Source organism: Leucoraja erinacea, chromosome 29, assembly GCF_028641065.1.
Source record: "Leucoraja erinacea ecotype New England chromosome 29, Leri_hhj_1, whole genome shotgun sequence".
In the NCBI taxonomy this organism is placed as follows: domain Eukaryota; kingdom Metazoa; phylum Chordata; class Chondrichthyes; order Rajiformes; family Rajidae; genus Leucoraja; species Leucoraja erinaceus.
In genome coordinates, this window is record NC_073405.1 from 13,254,932 (window position 1) to 13,276,570 (window position 21,639).

The following is a 21,639-nucleotide window of genomic DNA, read 5'->3' on the forward strand; positions in this document are numbered from 1 at the left end:
AGTGGATATGCGATGGGATGCTATCCTTGTGTTGATAGCGCTATTGACAATCCAGGCCCAGCAGAGGTCTTCCCAATTCTGCAATCCAGGCCCAGTGATGGTCTTTTCAAATCTGCAATCCAGTAGTTTAATTTATCGTGGCATGTGCGTAGTACCTGACTGATGAGGCCGTAGTATCTGACTGATGAGGCCGTAGTACCTCATGAGGTAGGAAAAAAGGGGAAAAACATAGATTAGATTCCCCCCTCACGCTTCCTAATTCAGTGGGAATTAATTCATTGCCCCTGCCTCAAATTTGGTTTCTTGCGACATACATCGGTACGTGGAGAATTCAATTGAATACAGTGAAATCGATATCGGGTGTTCCACATTGCTTTGTAATTCCAGCAATACTTGGGTTTAATATGTCTGTTTACAGTATTTAGCTCACCTAGTAGGTAAGTTTGCTGATGGTCGTATATTTTTGACGACCTGTAGTTTCCAATTGTTAAATAAATGTCACATGATATCGATTTATTCTGCCCAAGTGGTTTGTGTATGTCACTACTGTGATGTTGTTAATTATAAACGAACATGCAAAATGGTGCACTGCAGGATAATATGCTTTGCCAATAGAGCGTACTCAAAATTTCCAAACTAGGTTTTACGCCTAGTGTCTATAGTGATGACGACTCCAGATTAGTCCATATGCCACCATGTTTTGGGTGAGGGTAGTTTAAACATTAGCACCTAGCCTTAATGGAAGGTTCAAGTTAAGTAGCTGGAACAGCTGTTACTAACTCCCAATACTCTTGCCACTGTTGAATGGTAGGTAGATACCATTAATTGTTACAGGTTGTGTCATACTGACTCTCCTATGCCAAGTTAAAGATAAGTGGGTAGAGTGTTGAATACCAAATAGTCAACAGTAGAGGATTTATATTTCAAGGTACTGCAATACTGGTTGATGCGTGGAGAGAACGGAGCAAGCCCCTCCCCATCTCCCTGTTCCAAATCAATTGATATATGGTCCCTTGATAAGGGACGAGTCAAAATAGAACTAACAACAACAGATACTCTGCTTGATCTTAGTCAAGGCTGAGAGCGATGGTTTCAATCGTAGATCTATCTGGATTGCATGACAAGCTCGGCTAAAAGAATAATAGCTAAAGTTGTGATAGCTATACCCATGGATTAGTCGTTGTTAATATCTTTGGAACATGCCATGACGATAGTTCCTTAATATAGCCAGGGCTGGTTAGAATATCTGGAACCAGTTTGGCTGTAATAGCCATAGTCGATAATTAATACTGCCAAGTTATCTCCAAGTTTTTTGAATGGGTACTGAATAGTATGCATCTTTTAAGTTGATGTCTACCATTAAGTATGCTTGGAATGAAAGGTTGGCAGTTTCAATATTCCAAGCGTGGCCTGGCGAGATACTCAAGTGGCAAGTCAATGACGGTGCAACATATACCATGTTGGGATTTTTAGAGCCAAAGATTCATACTGGGTTTATTATGACCCCTTGATATCAATGATGGCGACGTGGTTAGTTGGTACCAAAGGTTCATATAGGCTTCTATATGACCCCTGTATAATTATTACCCCCAGTTGCTAGTCCCTCATGTTCTTATTAGTGGGAGGGTAGACCCCTAGGGTGCATGCTGTACTGGTATTGTATGGTCCCTGGGAAGGGACATATCAGATATAAACTGATAAGGCAGTTACTACTAATCTTAGCCAAAAGGCCGAGCAGGATGGGATCTAATTTAATTTTATCCTTGAATGCTTTGTTAGTACAAACCCTTCATCTTTTGTGTGATGGCAGGAACCGTACTTATCTTATTTCACTGTTGTTCCGTGGTGTGTTCATCTCTTCGGTTTCCGGTTCCTTGTCCGTAGGGATGGTGTTGTTGGGTTTGGCACATTTTTGCAGGGGGCCCGCTCTGGACCCTGGCCTGAAAAAGCAGGGCTTACTGGGGGTTGGCATGCGGGCCCCGAGCTTACACCAGTACTATTAGGTGGACGCCTACTGATGGACACGTAGAGGCACTGCTGCTGGTTTCGTGTGGTGTTCATTCCAAACCTGCCCTCTAGATGCCGAATTTTGGATACTTCTCCAGTTTTTTAGGTTTGGTTTGATAACTTAGCCAGCTAGCAGGATCTGTGGTTGAGAGGTCGGCATTCTCACAGTCCTGTAATTTTTTAAGTTGAGGGCAGGTTTTATAACTTCCTAAGAAGTTGCGGAGCACTGTAAGCAGTAGGATCAGGTGTTTTGCCATACTACCCTGTCCCTCTGAAATGAGCATGCAAAATGATAACCGACGTCAGGGATATCAAACGCATTTTAAGATATTTGGGTTTTAAAGCTATGCTCAATGTACCCCCCAATAATGGTGGGCACTTTGAGTAAATGCAATTTAGGGGAGGCGTGATGAATCTAACGCCTCATGACTACCTGTCTTGGAGAGGTTTTTTGAAAAGAACAGGTAGTAAGCTGGCCATCAGTTGAGACTGAAAAGCCATCTCGCTAGTGGTGGAGCCACATAGCGGCCACACCCAGCAGCTCTTCCTGATCCTGTACCTCAAGCATACTCCTGATAAACTTCAGCCAGTGACCACTCTTCTTGACCAGTCCAGTCTGGTCCCCATCAATCCCTCAACAAGGGAGATAGCCAATGCTGTAGGCACTGGAGTGGGAGTGTTAGCTCCCTTGGCGGACTTGCTCCTGAGGCAAGTCTCGCTGGAGTTTTTAGCTCCATGACCTTCCTCTGGCTTGGAGAAACAGACACTCTTGTTTCTTGTTTGAAGTGCTGATTCCATCTTCCATGTCTGTCTCCAGCCTGAGGTTGGTCCTGACCTTGTTGTTAGAGGCTGTTTGCCGTTTTCGGGCGGCATTTCAGCGGTTCTCCGGCGGCGCGTCTCCTTGTCGGGAGTCTGCAGGGGTGCCGGCCGGTTTTTAAATTTCCCTCCAGTCCGCTGCTGTTGGTCAGACAGCTGTTTAGCAGACTGGGCACCAGCGCAGCACCTGTGTCTGTGGACTTCAGCGTGTGCGGTCTCGTTGCCGCCTCCCCCCCTCCACTGTCGGCTCCTTCCCTGGAGTCGAACGGAGGCCGCTTCCCTCTGCTGCTTTGCTCTCCCTGGAGCAAAAACAAACGCAAAGACCAACTTTAAACTGAAGGTAAGTACTTACCTAACGGTCCTTTCCTTCAGGCTTGTAGCGGGAGCGCCTGACTCCCTCTGCGTCGCTGTTGCCTGCGTGAACGCAATGTCGCGCATGCGTGCTGAGTGGGCTCTTCACGTAGTCACTCACGTGACTCCGAAGTAAAATTATAGATTCTTGTACACTGCTCATTAATGTGCCTTCATATGCTCATTCAATTGTCAGCTCCAAGTATCTTGTCTGCAAGGTCTTGATTAAGATGGGGTCCCTTGTAATTTTGGTATTGTTACAATGGATTGAGCTGTGGAAGATTTCAGTTTTGGCTTTTGGGTTTAAAAAGTATAGGTTTCATTAACTTATTTGATTAATTTCGCTCTGCCAGCAACCAAGAAGTAAGCCTTGCTGCACATGGGTTATTATATTTAATCATAAAACAAATTGGCTGCCAAATTGCATCCATGTCATCAGTAGCTGATCTGATTGTGAAAACCAGGGGGGTGCTAATGTTGAAACCTAAACTTTGCCATATCTGATGTCGTGCAAACTGACATTTGTCAGATGGAACTGAAGACGTGGACAATTGTAATTGGAGTGGCAATGGAACCCAATGATCATATTGTACATTCTTATCATGTGTGTTCCAAATTATAATAGTAAAAGATTCTTTAAGTAAAAAAGCTCCTTCAGAAGCTGAAAATGAGGGTGGAGAAATCGTGATCGGAGCAAGCAATTTCTAATTTCTTAATGGAAATTAAGAAATGGAAATTAAGAAATATTATCTAAGCTTCAGTTTAAGACAGCTTTTGAATTCTGTTGTGGACTTAAGGACAATTCAGCCAACCAGACGTTGTTGAAATTCAGGTTAAAAGAGGAACACATTGATTTAAAAAAGATAAGAGACGAGTGGATATCTAGCTTTTAAAAAGCCTTCATTACACCAGTGAATAATTGCAGATGACACTGTCAGAAGACAAACATCAAATTAGATTAAAGGCTAACTTCAGCTCTGAATCAGAGGTGGAGTAAAGGAAAGTGTAAGAAGAAGTTTGGTAGTGGTGTCCAAAATAATCCATCAATGCCAGTCTTGTCGGTCTTCAACCCAATAGTTTTCCAATCATCATAGGGTGATATAGATTATTTTATGCTCTTTCATTCCTTTAGTCCTTTGATTCTTCAGTGTTATTGTAATGTTTTTTGTTAATCGTACCTTGATAATTAATCCAAAATAATTATTTAGAATCACTGCCATTTCCTTGATTTCTCAATTTTATTCTCTAAGGTACCAACTTTTACATCAGTTACACTCTTTTTATTTGCATCTACAGTGGCTTGCAAAAGTTTTCATACCCCTTGAACTTTTCCACATTTTGTCACGTTACAACCACAAACGTAAATGTATTTTATTGGGATTTTATGTGATAGACCAACACAAAGTGGCGCGTAATTGTGAAGTGGAAGGAAAATGATACATGGTTTTCAAATTTTTTTACAAATAAAAAACTGAAAAGTGTGGCTTGCAAAAGTATTCAGCCTCCCTGAGTCAATACTTTGTAGAACCACCTTGTGCTACAATTACACCTGCAAGTCTTTTGGGGTATGTCTCTACCAGCTTTGCACATCTAGAGACTGAAATGTTTGCCCATTCTTCTTTGCAAAATAGCTCAAGCTCAGTCAGATTGGATCTGTGAACAGCAATTTTCAAGTCTTGCCAGAGATTCTCAATTGGATTTAGGTCTGGACTTTGACTGGGCCATTCTAACACATGAATATGCTTTGATCTAAACCATTCCATTGTAGCTCTGGCTGTATGTTTAGGGCCGTTGCCCTGCTGGAAGGTGAACCTCCGCCCCAGTCTCAAGTCTTTTGCAGACTCTAACAGGTTTTCTTCCAAGATTGCCCTGTATTTGGCTCCGTCCATCTTCCCATCAACTCTGACCAGCTTCCCTGTCCCTGCTGAAGAAAAGCATCCCCACAGCATGATGCTGCCACCACCATGTTTCACAGTGGGGATGGTGTGTTCAGGGTGATGTGCAGTTAGTTTTCCGCCACACATAGCGTTTTGCATTTAGGCCAAAAACTTCAATTTTGGTCTCATCTGACCAGAGCACCTTCCTCCACATGTTTGCTGTGTCCCCCACATGGCTTGTGGCAAACTGCAAACGGGACTTCTTATGGCTTTTTTTCAACAATGGCTTTCTTCTTGCCACTCTTCCATAAAGGCCCGATTTGTGGAGTGCACGACTAATAGTTGTCCTGTGGACAGATTCTCCCACCTGAGCTGTGGATCTCTGCAGCTCCTCCAGAGTTACCATGGGCCTCTTGGCTGCTTCTCTGATCAATGCTCTCCTTGCCCGGCCTGTCAGTTTAGGTGGATGGCCATGTCTTGGTAGGTTTGCAGTTGTGCCATACTCTTTCCATTTTCGGATGATGGATTGAACAGTGCTCCGTGAGATGTTCAAAGCTTGGGATATTTTTTTATAACCTAACCCTGCTTTAAACTTCTCCACAACTTTATCCCTGACCTGTCTGGTGTGTTCCTTGGGTTTCATGATGCTGTTTGTTCACTAATGTTCTCTAACAAACCTCGGAGGCCTTCACAGAACAGCTGTATTTATACTGAGATTAGATTTCACACAAGTGGACTCTATTTACTAATTAGGTGACTTCTGAAGGCAATTGGTTGCACTGGATTTTATTTAGGGGTATCAGAGTAAAGGGGGCTGAATACTTTTGCACACCACACTTTTCAGTTTTTTATTTGTAAAAAAATTTGAAAACCATGTATCATTTTCCTTCCACCACAATTATGCACCACTTTGTGTTGGTCTATCACATAAAATCCCAATAAAATACATTTACGTTTGTGGTTGTAACGTGACAAAATGTGGAAAAGTTCAAGGGGTATGAAAACCTTTGCAAGCCACTGTAAAAGTTCAGCCCAGCACACTTTGGTAGGATTAAAGGTATTTGAAGGTACAGGTGCACAACCTTTTATCGGAAAGCCTTGGGACCAGACACTTGTCGGATTTCGGACATTTTCGGATTTCAGAATGGAAGATTTTTAGCGTAGATTAGGTAGGTAGCGCGGGCGGCTTGAAAAGTCTGGAGCAGCTGCCTCCTCCCCGGAGACCGGGAGAATCATTGCATAAATGTTAGTCAGTTAGTTTGGAGGGATTTTATGTGGTGGTGGTGGTGTAGGGGGTGAAGGGGGAAACTTTAATTCTTAGTCCCTTACCTACCTGGTCGGCGACTCCCAACCTCGCGGAGCTGGGGGCTCCGTCCGGCCGCGGGCGGCGCCGGTTGTAGCTCCGACCCCGGCAACTCTACCCCTGGCTGCGAGGCGCTCCAAATCCAGCGCGGCCCGCGGCCGGACGTCCCAGCTCCGAGAATGTCGGGAGTCGGCGGCGTCGCAGCGCTGGGATACGAGCGGGGAGCGGGCAATGCCTTACCGGGTCGCCGTGCGGCAAGCTCCGGAGCGCTGTGGCCGCCTTCTTCCAACATTCGCGGAGCATCGCTGGATTTGGAGCCGCGGAGCTGGGGGCTCCGTCCGGCCGCGGGCGGCGCCGGTTGGAGCTCCGACCCCGGCAACTCTACCCCTGGCTGCGTGGCTCCAAATCCAGCGACGCTCCGCGATGTTGTGTGTCGGCGGCCACAGCGCTCCGGAGCTTGCCGCACGGCGACCCGGTAAGGCATTGCCCGCACCCCGCTGGTATCCCAGCGCTGCGACGCCGCCGACTCCCGACATTCGCGGAGCTGGGGCGTCCGGCCGCGGGCCGCGCTGGATTTGGAGCGCCTCGCAGCCAGGGGTAGAGTTGCCGGGCACAGCGCTGCGGAGCTTACTGCACAGCGACCCGGTAAGGCATTGACCGCTCCCCGCCTCTCCGACCAGGTAGGGGACTAAGAATTAAAGTTTACCCCTTCACCCCCCTTCACATAAAAGCCCTCCAAACTAACTGACTAACATTTAAGCAATGATTTACAGACGTTTAAGGAGGCAGCCGCTACAGTAGTACAGACCTGGGTTGACCGTGGGTCGTTTTGGGTCAAGTTTGGCGCCAAACGCGAGCTTTGGTGCGCAGACGACATCTAGAAAAAATGGCCGGTTTTCGGAGCTTTTCGGTTTCTGGAACTCCGGATAAAAGGTTGTGCACCTGTATTAATTTATATAGGGAGGCAATCATAGAAATCTTGAAGTACAAATATATCAGTTACTAAAGTTGGGAAAAGTTAACAGGGGCATTTTGTTTGGGGGGCGGGGGGCGGCAACCCAAGCATTGTGGTCACTGCATAAGATAAGATTACTTGGGATTGGAGGTGATAATATATTGGTGTGGATAGGGTTATGGTGAACTAGCAAGGTTTATTTCTAAAACTATAGAATTGAAAAATAGTAAAGTTATGTTATCTTGAACTCTGTGGCTAAACAGCCGTTTCTCATATAATCCTATGAAACCAAGCAGTACAATTCCAAACATGTAAAACATATGCTGAATGGTTTGTTCAAGGATTTTCCACTGGTAGCTCCAAATGTCTTCAATTCACAGTGATTTTTGGTTTATTTGTGTTTTTTTAATAGTAATTTAAAAATAGAGACCTGGAAATAGCTGTATTTGCATAGTTGTGCTCTGCAGTAATTGACCACCAGAATGGCCATTTTGATTATGGAATCATGGATACAAACTTTGATTTTGTTCTCAGGGATACTTATTGTACAGCTATAATGTAGATTTCACAAACAATGGAAAAACTACAGGTAGTCTGCTATTTTTTATACAATCATATTTCAAACAAATAACTCTACTTAGTAAAACCTTTCTTGCTTGCATTCCTTTCTCTTGCTGGTTGGCTATATGCCATGGCGAAGAGTCACTTTAATAATATCAAATTTTAAACTTACTAGACATTCTGCAAATATTTTTTCTGCTGGTACACCTCTTGTGTCAGATTTCACCATATTGAAAATAATATTTGATTTTTCTTGTCATGAAAAATGTTTCCATAAGTAAACTTTTGTATGTAATCCTACCAAGATATATAGTCTGAGATGACTTTTTATTTAAAATTTCTGTTTGGCCTATAATCCTCAAATTGTAGCTGTCACAGCAATGAGCACCAATTATGCTTAACAAGACGTACATTTACAGATATACTTTCATAATAAAATCATTTTTTTAAAGATGGAGGTACCATTTTCCACAAATAAAATCTTTGAGTAATAATTGAATTGCCAAATTTAAATAGCTAAATGTTGGAACTTTGTAATTTGTTTATAGAAAGTGTTATGTAAATATTTCTCTATATGCGATAGGTTCAATACCATACTATATTACCTGCATGATTTATTGTGCTGAATAAAGATGTACAACAATATCGAAACTTAATGAGGATACATGGAAGTCACAACTTAATGACTTTCCTTGTTTAATGCTAGTACTAAAATTTGGAATGACCATAAAGGATGAAAAATATATGAACATATCTGGTTAAAAGTTTAGCCACAACTAGATGGCAGATAACACGATGTGTCAATAGAATATGATAGATATAGCCCATAAACTGTCATCAGTTGTGATGGAGAAATATGGAACAGGTTTTAAATAACCCATGGTCCATACAATTCATCTCTTTCAATTTAAAGAATATTGTCGAAGGATAAGAGTATATATTTATGGAACAATCAATAAATAAATCCTTCACAACAGGAAAACCATCTTTTTACAAGTTTTAAATAAGGGAAAATGATTAGGTGATGAAATCTGTAACTGAATAACAAACTTTTGTTTTAATACAGAAGAGTTCCTGTCAACTCTCGAGCACTATGAAATAGCAATTCCAGTCCGAGTAGACCACAATGGAGACTTCCTAAGCTATAATGTAAAAGGTAGCCATGAACTGCGATCAAAAAGAAGCTTTCCTGCGTTTCAACATGAGCCAGTTGAGCAGCAAGTTTTTTATAAAGTATCTTCACATGGATTGCACTTTCTTTTAAACTTGACTTTACACGTTAATCTTGTATCAGATTATTTTACTGTAGAATATTGGAAAAGAGATGGCATAGAATGGAGACATGATTATATGGATGAATGTCATTATTTGGGACATTTAAGTGATCTCCAGGGAGTCACAAAAGTTGCCTTGAGTAACTGTAATGGATTGGTAAGTTTTTGAGTTCTCTGTTACAAACTCAATCATGCAGTTTTTAGGATTATTTATTGCACCTAAGGAGACATAAAATGCATTTTAACTCCAATTAAAAAAAAGATACCTTATAACCAGTCACGATTAGCTGTGTTATGTAAAGGATATACTTTGGCCAAAATTTGGATGAAATTGTGCTGTTGTTTCGAGCTAAAATAAATTGTTAATCCGAAGAATGAAATTATGCCTTAAATTGGTGTTATGAATATAAATAAACAACAAAAATTCTTGCCCTTATTATTATAAAATGAACTACTTGTTCTTCTCATGCACATTTCTCACCCCTTCACATACTGGCAATATAGATATTTAATTCAGCATAACAAGATACAAGTACTCTTACTTTCAGTGACCTCAGTTATAAATGTTGTTAATTAAAACATTCTAATGAAAAGTTGTCTCCTTTTTCTCCCATTCACAGATGCTGCCTGACCTGCTACGTATCTCCAGCAATGTCTTTCATATTTCCAGCATCTGTAGTTTCTTGAGTTTTTTAAATTTGATAAGGACTGCTTTGGAGATAATGTTTCAAAAATTGTTACATTGCTGATCAAAGTCATTGTGGTATCTGGTACTTTGAACATGGATTTAGTTTTCTCAGAGTCCAGGAAAAGTAAAGTGTTTTTTTGCCCTTTGAAGAATGTGTTTAGTTTAGAGATACAGCATGGTAGCAGGCCTTTCGGCTCACCAAGTCTTTGTGGAACATTAATCACATATTCGCACCAGCCCTATGTTATCCCACTTTCTCGTCCACTCCCGACACATTAGGCCAATTTTACAGACACCAGTTAACCCTCAAAATGGCATGAATTTGGGATGTGAGCACCCAGAGGAAATCCACCTGGTCACAAGAAGAATGTGCAAACTCCACACAGACAACACCTGAGGTCAGGATCGAACTTGAGTCTTTGCTGCAAGACAACAATTCTACCACCTATGGCACTCTGCCGCCCACATGTGATATAGTAAAGTATAATAAAATCTGCTTTTTGGTATGCTACGGTCCAGAAAATGGAAATTAAATATTTGAAAACTGAAGGGAGTCTGCTACAACCACTACAGTGTTTCAGTGATGCAATGATTCTCATGAGATTGGTTGACAATTTCAGTTAGTACGAATGAATGCTTCTGATTTAACGCAGGATTTATTGTGGGTGATTGAATCTCTGAAGCCTTTGGAAATCCAGCAGCTTCAGCAAGGCGAGGACAGTTTTAGGCAGAAGATAAGTGTTTTTGTAGCATTGCATGTAGGCTAGGGAGAGCAAGAGAGCATCTTCCACCCCCATTCTTCATTCACTGGGCCAGGGATTAAATCTGTTGGGTTCTGCAGCTTACTCTGCATTCTCTGTCCACCTGGAAACTATATCTATGAACTGCACTGACTTTCGAGCAGGGATCCTGGACTTCAAACTTTCCATTCCAATACTTTGCTTACTTTGCAAGGCAGATCACCACTGAGACGGTATGTTTAAACTAGTAACATTTACATCTTCCTTATGGATGATTATCATGCACCAAGATGTTATTGCCTACAACACTCAAGCCTAGAAATTGGATACAAATTATACAAGTAATAGGATAATGTTTTTCAAACATTTGGCTGCTGATATAATCATTGCATGAGTACCTTTATAGTGAAACCATTGTCAGCACTCCATTACTGGAGGCACAATTGTAGTTGGCCCTTTGGGGTGGATCAAAGGCTTTCAAGTAGCAGGGAAAGACATGAGCATTAGCAAAAAGCCTATTCACACAAAGTCTATAGAGACTCCACATTCTGGATAAGTCTCGCATTAACAGCCTCAGGATTCCATATCACTGAGAGATATGCCATTCTATGGGAAGACTTTAAACAAATTATGGAGCCTAGATTGTGGTCTCTTTGGGAAGTCAAAGACATTGACTCTTAATTTCTTTGCCACAGGATCTTTCCACATGGCTGCAGCAGATGTCTGCCATGACTCCCAATTTGCTGCTCACCATTGGATTGAAGAGGTTCTTTTGGGCTTTATTTATGAATAAACTATTTCCTCCACTTCAATTTCATTGAGGAATGGGTCACATCTTGGGAACTGGGATTTGCCAACATCGCTTATAAACATATGCACATGAGGACTCACATAATAAATCAGAACTTTTATGAATAGGAAAAGGTTTCACTATCTTAGTGTGCTGATGCTTGTGAGTTATGTGAAGAATTTCTTCATGGTGAATGCCTTATTTCTAGGAAACACATAGATTATTTTATGCTGGTGATCTGTACTGCCAGCTACCCTTACGGATAGATCTGGGGGACACTGGTTACCCCCTCCTCTCTTGATTCTTCTTGCCAATCACAGCAGCTGTGCAGATACTATAAGAGCTAGGCAAAATGCCTAAAAGTAACGAGAGTGCCACTGACTCCACAAAATTATATTTTATTTCCTGCAGCAGTCTGTGGGTGACATATTTCACACATGAATAAAATGTGGAGACTTTATTGCCATCTGGTGCATATTGCACAACCTGGCAAATGAGATAGTAGCCTTTATTTGGAGCTTAAGGTTTGTGAGGCAGAAAGGGAGTAGGAAGAAGATGATGACTCCCTATAAAATGTTTCTGCTCATAATCCACAACATTTCCATTGTTGTGAAAGGAGCCAGGCATTGACCACATGGGATATGAGAAACTTCCTATTGGAGGAATGATTTTGATAAGGATTACAAATTCCCCAATGCAAATCATGAAGTCACAATAATCTTCATCACATACATTTTACACCAGTAATTTTCTCTTAATAAAAGCACAATTAATTAAATTGATTAATTAATTGTGCTTTTATTAATGGAAAACGATTGGTGTAAAATGTAAGTGATGAAGATTGTTGTGACTTCATGGTCTGCAATTAATTAATTGATTGACAGGCATATTAATTAATATTTCCCTCCTCCATTTACTTTAATGGATTATTACATTTGTATTTCTTAGTGTTCCTTCATTTAAGATCTCTGCATAAAACATGTGCACTTTGAAGGTCTCCACTCTATTAGATCACACTGACCTATCTTCTGCAGTCAAAAAATGTCTTTCAACATTGGTGCATGGTGAGGTGATTCTCTCTCATGAAGGAAACCACTGTAGTATTCTCATGTACAGTTTTTATGGCAGACCTAGCCAGTGTTCTGGGCCTCCTAACTTGGTCTTCCCACTGATATATATCTCATATTAACTGCAGAAACTATCTCAGTATCTCTCTTACACCCTTGCAAACTCATGCCCTGCAAAGTATTTGTGTTCCCGATGTTTCGCATCCATGCAGAGTGTGCTTTTGAGGGCTATTGTTCATCTCTAAATGCCACACAACAAATATGTTCAAAGTTGTGTGAAATCAGACGAGCTATCATTGGGCCTCCTGCAGGTTCTATTATAGCACTTACTACGAGCGTAAACCATTGATTTTGGAAAAGTTCAAATTTTTTTTGCAGGAGATCTAATTGGTTGTTAACACGTAATCCGGCTATTTTTAAACACACAAAGATTGGTTCAATCCAATTTCCAGGCAATTATTTCTTAAATCTCATTTACCATCATTACAAATTATGATTTTGGTATAATAGATCCCAGATATTTATTTTCAGAGCAGTGACTTATTATTAGCATTACTGAATACAATTAAAATGTGTCCAGGGCATGTAATTTAAATCAGATATTAGCCTGAAGAACTTGCTGTTGGTTCAGTTCACTATATTTATTGGATATACCGCATGACCAAACCATTAGTTTCATAATCAATTTGATTTTTGATATAGAGGAAACACATGTTGTGCATGCTCGCCCCACTCCCATCTCCCTGACCTCCAGAAACACAAATTGGGTGTCAGCCACTGCATTAAATATAAATGTAGTAATTTCTTAATTGACAAAAGGGATATTTTCCTGCAAAATGCTTTGTTGGAATAGATTTCCATCAATTGAAAAGGCAAGGCTTAATACATTATGGTATTTTGATGCAATGTATTCCTATGCACAGTGTTTTCCTATGAACAACGTATTCCTATGCGATGTATTTAAATAACCTTCAAATTAGAAGACATGGACCCCAAAGAGTCAATAGTGTCATAAAAAGTTGTAAATTTACTATTTGAAAATCACAAATTACTGTAACTGTTTTTCAGACATTGTTTGGTGGAATTTACATATCTTCTTATTTGTTTACCCACTGTTTAAAATATCGAATTTTCCTGCTTTGAACACAAATGGCCTATGTTGCATTAAATCCAACCTGGTATTCCTTGATCTTGGTCCTTTGCAGCTCCTTTTCATTGATTCATCGAGTCATGGAGCTATATAGCATGGAAGCAGTGTGTTTGGTCCAACTTGTCCATGCGATTTAGTTGGTATTCCGGTCTGATCCCATTTGCCTGCATTTTGCTGACATCCCTTTATCCATTTGGCCTATACCCCTTCCTACCCATATATCTGTTCAAATGTCTTTTGTGAGTCACAATTGTATCCCTTCTATAGCTTCCTCTGGCAGCCCATTCCAGATACAGACTACCCACTGCAAAATACTCCTGAGGTCTCTCTTAAATTTTGCCCCTATCATCTTAAGTCTGTGCTTCTTGTTTTAGAATCTTTTACACTGCAAAAAAAGGACTGAGACTTTAACCATGCCCCTCATGAGTTTGTATATTTCAATAAGGTCTGCCTTCAGCCTCCTATGCTCCAAAGCAAAAAGTCCTAGTCTAAGTAGTCTCTTCCTTTGGTCACGACCACAAGTCTCGCAACATCCTGGTGAAACTCTTCTGCACCCTTTCTAATTTAATAATATCCTTCCTATAGTTCATAGACAAGAACTGCACATAGTACTACACAGAGTTTGAGGCCTCACAAATGAGATGTAGAGTTGTATGTTCATGTCCCAACCTTTGCACTCAATAACCATCCCAATAACCATCACTCACTCCACCTGAATTGACACTTTCATGGAACTATGCATCTGTACTTCTCGATCTCTCTGTTCTACAAAACTTTCCAAGGTTTCACCGTTTACTGTGTAAATCCTGCCCTGGTTTGACATACCATAGTGCAACACCTCTCACTTGTTAATGTTAAATTCCATTTGCCATTATTTGGCCCACCTTCACAACCAATATATATCCTGTTGTAATGTAGATATCATTCCTTGCTTTCGACTGTACCACCAATTATGGGATCTCTGCAAATTTACTAAACATTGTTAACTACATTGTCATCCAAATTGTTAATGTAGTGGAGCCAACATCGACCTATGCAGCACGTCACTGGTCACAGGTCTCTAATAAAAAAAACACAATCCTCGACAAATTCCTTGATTCCATCCGCCAAGCCAATTTTGAATCTTATTGGCTAGCTCACCTTAGATGCCACCTGACTGACACTATTTCCCACAAACAAAGCCATGCTGACTATCTCTAATGAATCCTTGTCTATCCAAAAGCCGTTTGTTCCTGTCCCTCAGATTCTCCATCAACTTTCCCACCACTGGCTTCAGGCTCACTGTTTTGTAGTTCCCTGGCTTGTCCTTGCTTCCCTTCTTAAATAATGCTACAATATCAGTCACCAGAAGTTCACATATGTCAAATATCTCTGCATGGGCCTCTGTAGTTTCTTCCCACTAGGTCAGAGGATACACTTGGTCAGACCCTGGGATTTGGCTATCTCATTGTACTTTTAAATCACAAAAATTTCTAAGATATCAACTCATTGTCTCAATTCCTAAGTTTCAATGATATGTTAGAACCATGAACCATCCCCAATATGATATCTACAGTTTTTCTTTTTTGTAAATGCTAAGGATATCTTGCCAGATTGCACTTGTCCCGCAGGTTCTTGCCAAAACATTAAGGCTTTTGGTTTGTTTTTCCATGTGGCTTTAAATCATGTAATAGAATGTCACATATTACCAAATAATGCCACGTTATTGATAATGGGCACTTTGTTGTGTTCTGCATGTATTAGAATAGATTTTTTATGTTTAAATAGAAATTCTGTTTTACTCATAAGTATCTTGCTGCTGGTAACTACTGCTGTATTTTGCTTTTAGCATGGTGTAATAGTTGAGGATGAAGAAGAATACTTCATAGAGCCCCTCACCACTGTTAAAATAGCTGAATTCAATTACACTGAAGGAAGCCCCCATGTAGTTTATAAACGATCTTCTCTCCGAAATCAATATCGCCATATTGATTCAACATGTGGAGTTTCAGGTAATACATACCTTTCTCTTTTATGCAATGCCACATCCAAATATATCCTGACCAAGTAGAACTGTCCACAACATGGAATTCCAAATTTTAAAACTTCTCACTGATGTCAAGTTTAAAACTTGTCAAACTGATTTTTATATCAAACTAACCTACTAACAGACAGATTAAATGCTTTAGAAATTAAGAAATTTGCTTGCCACTTATAAATTAGTTTTACTAACCTGTAAAGAAACAATAGATCAGGAAATTTGGAGGAATGTTCAGTAAGTAATATTTCTCAGAACAAAATTAAATTTTTATTTAAGATGCTTATCTTTTATTTTAAAGGTTCTTTGATTTGCATGTTGCGGTGATGGACTTTTCCATTACTTTTACTTTTACCAATTTTGATAGTATTTGAAATTAATTTAGAAGATATCATGTAATTAACATTTTTTTTTGCATTACTTATGGAAAAAATGTAATGAGGTAATATTCCTGGATGAAATACGACCATGCTCATGTTCATAAGTATTTGTCTGTGGAAAAGAAACACTTAAAAAAAACTCAGATCTCAGACTTTTGGTGGGAACAGCCAATTTGAAGCCTTTGAGGCTTCAAATTGAAAAATGACATGTTTGCACTTAGTTCTCACTGACGAATTCGTACAGAGGTTGCATGCATTTGGGTGAATTTTGGGTGATTAATAATTTGACGGTTGATAGAGAGGGGATTAAGGAAATTAAGTAAGGGAGGAGATGAATGAAGGTCAGAGATTGTTGAATGACTAAAATGATTGTTGAATTGACCTTCCACCATCAACCTCTGTTTCCTTCCATGAAGCCAATTTTCTATCTCTCCTTGAACCCCCTGGGATCTAACCTTCCAGAGCAGCCTTCCATGCAGAACCTTGTCAAAAGCCTTATTAAAATCTTTTCGGTGTTAAGAATATAGTTGGGTGTTCAGATGAGAGATGCAATTGATCTGATACAGCTATAATGTACAACGATAAAATTATTCCCACCCTTGCTCAGCATAATGCTTGATCACACAAGGTATAATTGTGAATGCTTTACTGGTTCTCTTCCAGATGAGAAGCCAGGCAAAGGAAGATCTTCATGGCTGAGGAATTTACAAACTTCATCAATTACCCTTTCACCTAATAAGACTCTGCGAAATCAACTGCAGTTGAAAAGATCTGTCAGTCAAGAACATTATGTAGAGACTCTAGTTGTAGCAGATAAGATGATGGTTGGATACCATGGACGGAGAGACATTGAGCAGTATATTCTTTCTGTTATGAATATTGTAAGTGTATTTCATTATTTCACAGTGTAATGCATTTACTCCATCCAATTCTTTTCTACTTCACTCTATTCAAAAATTTTCCCCTTTTTTCTTTTACAAGAGACATTTCCCTTGTTCTCAATGCATAGTTAAGTGGCAAAATCTTATATATATCTCATAGCCGTCTCGAATGAAATTCTTAGAAGTAGCATAGGTGACTTGCTTTTAAAGTTCTTTCCTAGTTGTGAATTTGTTTGACCATTTTTGCTCAGCATCAGTTTTGATGGAGCAACTGGGATGGTGCTGTTGCGGTTAGTGAAATAATTAATTTTAAAATTCCTCTTGACAATGGTAAATACAGCAAGGTCAGTGCACTAAAACTTTGTGATCAAACATTATCTTTCTTAAGTGTTCCAATACCGCAATTAAAATAAAATTTGTTCAGTATGTTTCTCAACTCAGTTTTCCCTCGTACATTAAATGTATGACCAAATTGGAAGATATATTGTTTTTATCAGTAAAGTTACAACACTAAATCTACTAAATATTGGGAAAAAAATGGATTGTTCATCCATGCCAGTTTTTATTGTGAAATGCAGTAAAGTTGGTCTTTCACCAAATGTATGCAGGAACACTGAAGTTCTGAACTTGATGGTAGCTGTTCACTTGAAATTTCTTATTCTATTCTAAAGGTCCAATACTTCTGCTGGTGAATTCATGAATAAATATCCCAAGAACAGATGTTGGGATAGCTGAGCCATAATTCCCTGGCTTACTGCTTTCAGTTTTTAGAACTATTACAAAACCTAAAAAACTTTTCCCGAATCAGGATATTTTGACATTCTAGCCAGCAATTAAATTATTATTTTCTCCTTTCTCTAACCTACTACATTAATTTGGCAGAAACTCTTTCAAGTACGGCAATTAGTTTTGAAGGATATGAAGGGGCAAAATGTAAATTTTAAGTTTGAAATTAATTGTTAAGTGGAAGGTTATTATCCTATTACTTTTCAGCATTACATATATGAAAATTTGTTGTTTATGGAGTGTTACATAATTTCATGGTTTTTCAAGATAAATCAGGTCTCCTTAAAAGATTGATCAGGCACATCTGGTTGCGAGATATATTTGCAGCATTGATATGATTTTGTTGACAGATGCATACGGAATGATAGAATTCCCTGACATTACTCTTCATATCTGTTGCCCAGGAAATTGGCTTAGGTTGTTCTGTGTCTATTATTGGCACATTCAGTACAATCAATAATGTTTTAATGGTACTGGAGCCCATACGATTTGTCCCCTTACCTGCCACCTCTCCTGTTGCCCATATTCTCTCCTTTGAACTCCTACCGTCCCCAGATCTGGCCATTGTATTGATATGTTCCACAGTGATACCGTGTACAAAGACCACTCAATGGGACAGCATTAATGAACATTAAAACTCTGAATTTTTCACAACTGCATGGCATGGTAATAATTATTTATATGACCAATAGGCTGGGACTGCTATCCCATGTCCAGGAGAAATTGTTTAAATCATCATGATAATCTCATTTTGCTATTCCCTTTGCTCAAAAGTCCAGTTCAGTGTAAGTTTTTTAATATGGGAAATGCTCATAAAATCCATTGTTTTATTACTGTAGTATATCGAGGTGTTTAAATTAATTTGTTTTTTCAACTATCATATGCCTGTACGTTTCTAGGGGTTTGAAATAAAACATGCATTGTGGGAATACTTTTAGCATGTAATTACTATATAGGCCCAAATAATTTCCAGTTGCACTACAGGTCCAAAGAGACCAATGGAAAACAGAAAGTGGTGTTAACACTGAGTTTGCATTTGCTACTTATTTTTTTACAAGATGGAGGTTTTGCCAGCCATACTCCATTTTTATAGTGTTCTACTGAAGGGCTGATAAAGTCTATAATGAGGATTACATGAATTAGAGTTGATGCACGATTATTCCATTCCTTTGTCAGCTCCCAAGGACATCTAAGTTTCTTTCCTTGCCTTAGGAAAATAATAGCAATCAGTATTGAATTCAAACTTACCCCGAGATAGATGGCTGTGGGTCTATGTCCCACTCCAGAGACATGAATACTAAAGTCTAGGCTGACATTCCATTGCAGTCAGAAATGCCATCCTTCAGATGAAACGTTAAACTGAGGCCCCATCTGCTCTCTCAGGTGGACGTAAAAGACCCAATGGCACTATTTCGAAGAAGAGCAGGGGAGATTTCCCCAGTTTCCTGACAAATATTTATCCCTCAATCAACATTACAAAAGCAGATTTTCTGGTCATTATCACATTGCTCTTTGGGGAACTTGCTATGCCCAAATTGACTGCTGCGTTTACAACAATGACAACACTTCATTCGCTGTAAAGTATTTTGGGATGTCCTGAGGTCGTGAAATGTAAGTCTTCCTTTCTAAATATTGAACCAGCTACTCTTTAAGGGTAACAATTGATGTTAAGTCAATTTCCTTAATGTAAACTTCTTTCATGTATCCACTCTCTGATGTAAAAGATTTTCATTTTCTCTAATTTATTTGAGACTTGTACAGTTCATCCAATGCTTATTTACCTCATCTGCTCAAACTTATCAATACTCTTCATTATTTTGGTGTATATGAACATTCAGTTATATCAGTTTGTGTTTATGACTAAGGCCTGTCACTTGTTAAATTCCTACTAATGCATGTATTTCTTTCTATATTTCTTCATTTATATTCCTTTGTTTTCATACAATTCATAAAACATTATGTGCTGTACTGAGATTTTCTGTATGTGTATGCACTGGTATAATGATTCTGATTTAATTTACAGTTTATTGCTTTACTGTACATTTGGCCATTATGTTAAGGTATTAAAGGAAATGTAAGGACTAAAATGATGTTGAATATGTTTGATCAGTTTTCTGGGGATGGCTAGAGATTTCCAATTTGCAAGCACTGGTGCTTCCCATATTTGCTTCTCAGTCAGCAACCAATTTATGTACTTAGATTAAATTATTTGGCTAGGGAATTTAAAAAACCCTATTTCTTTGGTTCACAATTTCCCATAATTAAAATAGTACATTTTTTTGGACTGAAAGAATGCAAGAAAATGCATAATCAATTGGTAGTTATTTAAGATTTCCATAATTTGCCAATTTTTTGATATTCAACCTTCAGCTTGTTCTCTTTGTAATTTGTATGGAATGTCATTTCTAGTCAGACAATCCAATTATAGTACAGCATGTCAAATAATCATTTACAAATAATTCAATGCTCATATCAATTGTGATCTTTTCATACTATATTCATTTTTAAGACAGTCTGTGTTTTGTTTTGTTTTCTGGAGGTCAGGTTGCCAAACTTTTGCAAGACTCGAGTATAGGAAACATTGTGAATATGGTTGTAACTCGACTCATCTTACTTACTGATGACCAGGTAAGAATAATTTGTGTGACTCCTTTCTGATTCTTCTGAAAAACGATTCCAACGCATATGGTAGCACTCGATTTCATATTCCAAAAAACTGAGCTCATACAGTTCTCCAAATCCTCATTAATCTTGCTCATATGTCACAATGACTTCATTAACTAAATTCCCTGTGCCTCAGAAGAACATAAAAAACAGGCCAATCAGCCCCTTAAGCCTGTTCCATCCTTCTGGCTGATCTAATTCAGCTCTCCCCAATATCCTGGTAACCTTTTACCCCTTTCCTTATCAGAAATCTACTTTATCCTTAAATATATGCAAAAGCTCAATTTCCACTCCCTTTTGAGCAAGACAGTTACAAGTACGCTTAACTATCCAAGGGTGGAAAAATCCTCATCTGTTTTAAATCACCGATCCGTTATTATTAAACAGTAAACACCACTATACAGTTTGTTTCACAAAAGAAAGCGTCTACTCCACCTCCACCCAGTCGTGAACCCCCAGTATCCGCGTAGATTTTCTCCGGGTGCTCTAGTTTCTTCCCACATTCTTGTGGGTTTGTAGGTTATTAGACTTATGTAAATTGTTCCTGGTGAGTAGGATAGAACTAGTGTACAGATGATGACTGGTCGGCATGGACTCAGTGGGCCGAAGGGCCTGCCTCCACGCTGTATCTCTAAACTAAACTACTAACTTCTTAACCTCCATGATATTACCTATCCCCATCTTCTTAATACTTTCCAACTGACTGCTGTATACTATCAGCTAAATCAATTTGTATTCCTTAAAATGTGTCCCTTTGTCATCGCAAGGCTGATTTTGCCTGCATATGCACCATGCTTCTGGGATTCAATCCTTAAATCCCACATGTTTCTATTTTTCTTACTCTGGAAGATTTCTTCAATAACTTTGTTTTAGTTTTAGAAGTCAACTTTAGTGGACCCAAGGAGTACCTCATTTTTCACTGCATCATTTTTATTTATCTTGGTAGAGTTTGATGTTTTCATGAGTTGAAAGCAGAATACAATGGCAAACGTTGCCCTCCAACAACAATTACTAGTCTGGAAGTGAAAAGTAGTTTCATTCATATCTTATGTGGAGTATGAATATTATTTTAATAATGAAGATAATCCCATTGATTTGGACTTGGCATCCCATAGATTTGGAATTGCCATAAAGCCATTTTATAAATTATCTGAACAAATTTATGGTTTTGCACTATTATCTTAAGAAGCCTTCTTTGACAGCAAACAATATGCAGATAATCCTCAGGTTACAGCAGGATTCCATTCCTGCAAACAGATTGCAGGTCAGAAATGGGGCTGTGAACTGAGTTTCCCCACACTGTAGAGGATTCCTGCAACATCACAGCAGCTG

The 21,639-nt window shown here is 39.3% G+C and overlaps 1 protein-coding gene and 1 pseudogene across 1 annotated transcript in view; one reads left to right on the top strand and one right to left on the bottom strand.

Annotated features, from left to right (window-relative positions):
* LOC129711184 (A disintegrin and metalloproteinase with thrombospondin motifs 6-like) overlaps positions 1-21,639 on the top strand; it is a 187,662-nt gene that overhangs the window by 42,591 nt on the left and 123,432 nt on the right. The window contains exons 3-6 of the mRNA XM_055658645.1: positions 8,937-9,301; positions 15,408-15,570; positions 16,640-16,857; positions 20,188-20,271. Coding sequence (XP_055514620.1) covers positions 8,937-9,301; positions 15,408-15,570; positions 16,640-16,857; positions 20,188-20,271 — 830 coding nt within the window. The remainder of the gene's footprint in view (positions 1-8,936; positions 9,302-15,407; positions 15,571-16,639; positions 16,858-20,187; positions 20,272-21,639) is intronic.
* Positions 910-1,088, bottom strand: LOC129711382 (U2 spliceosomal RNA; annotated as a pseudogene).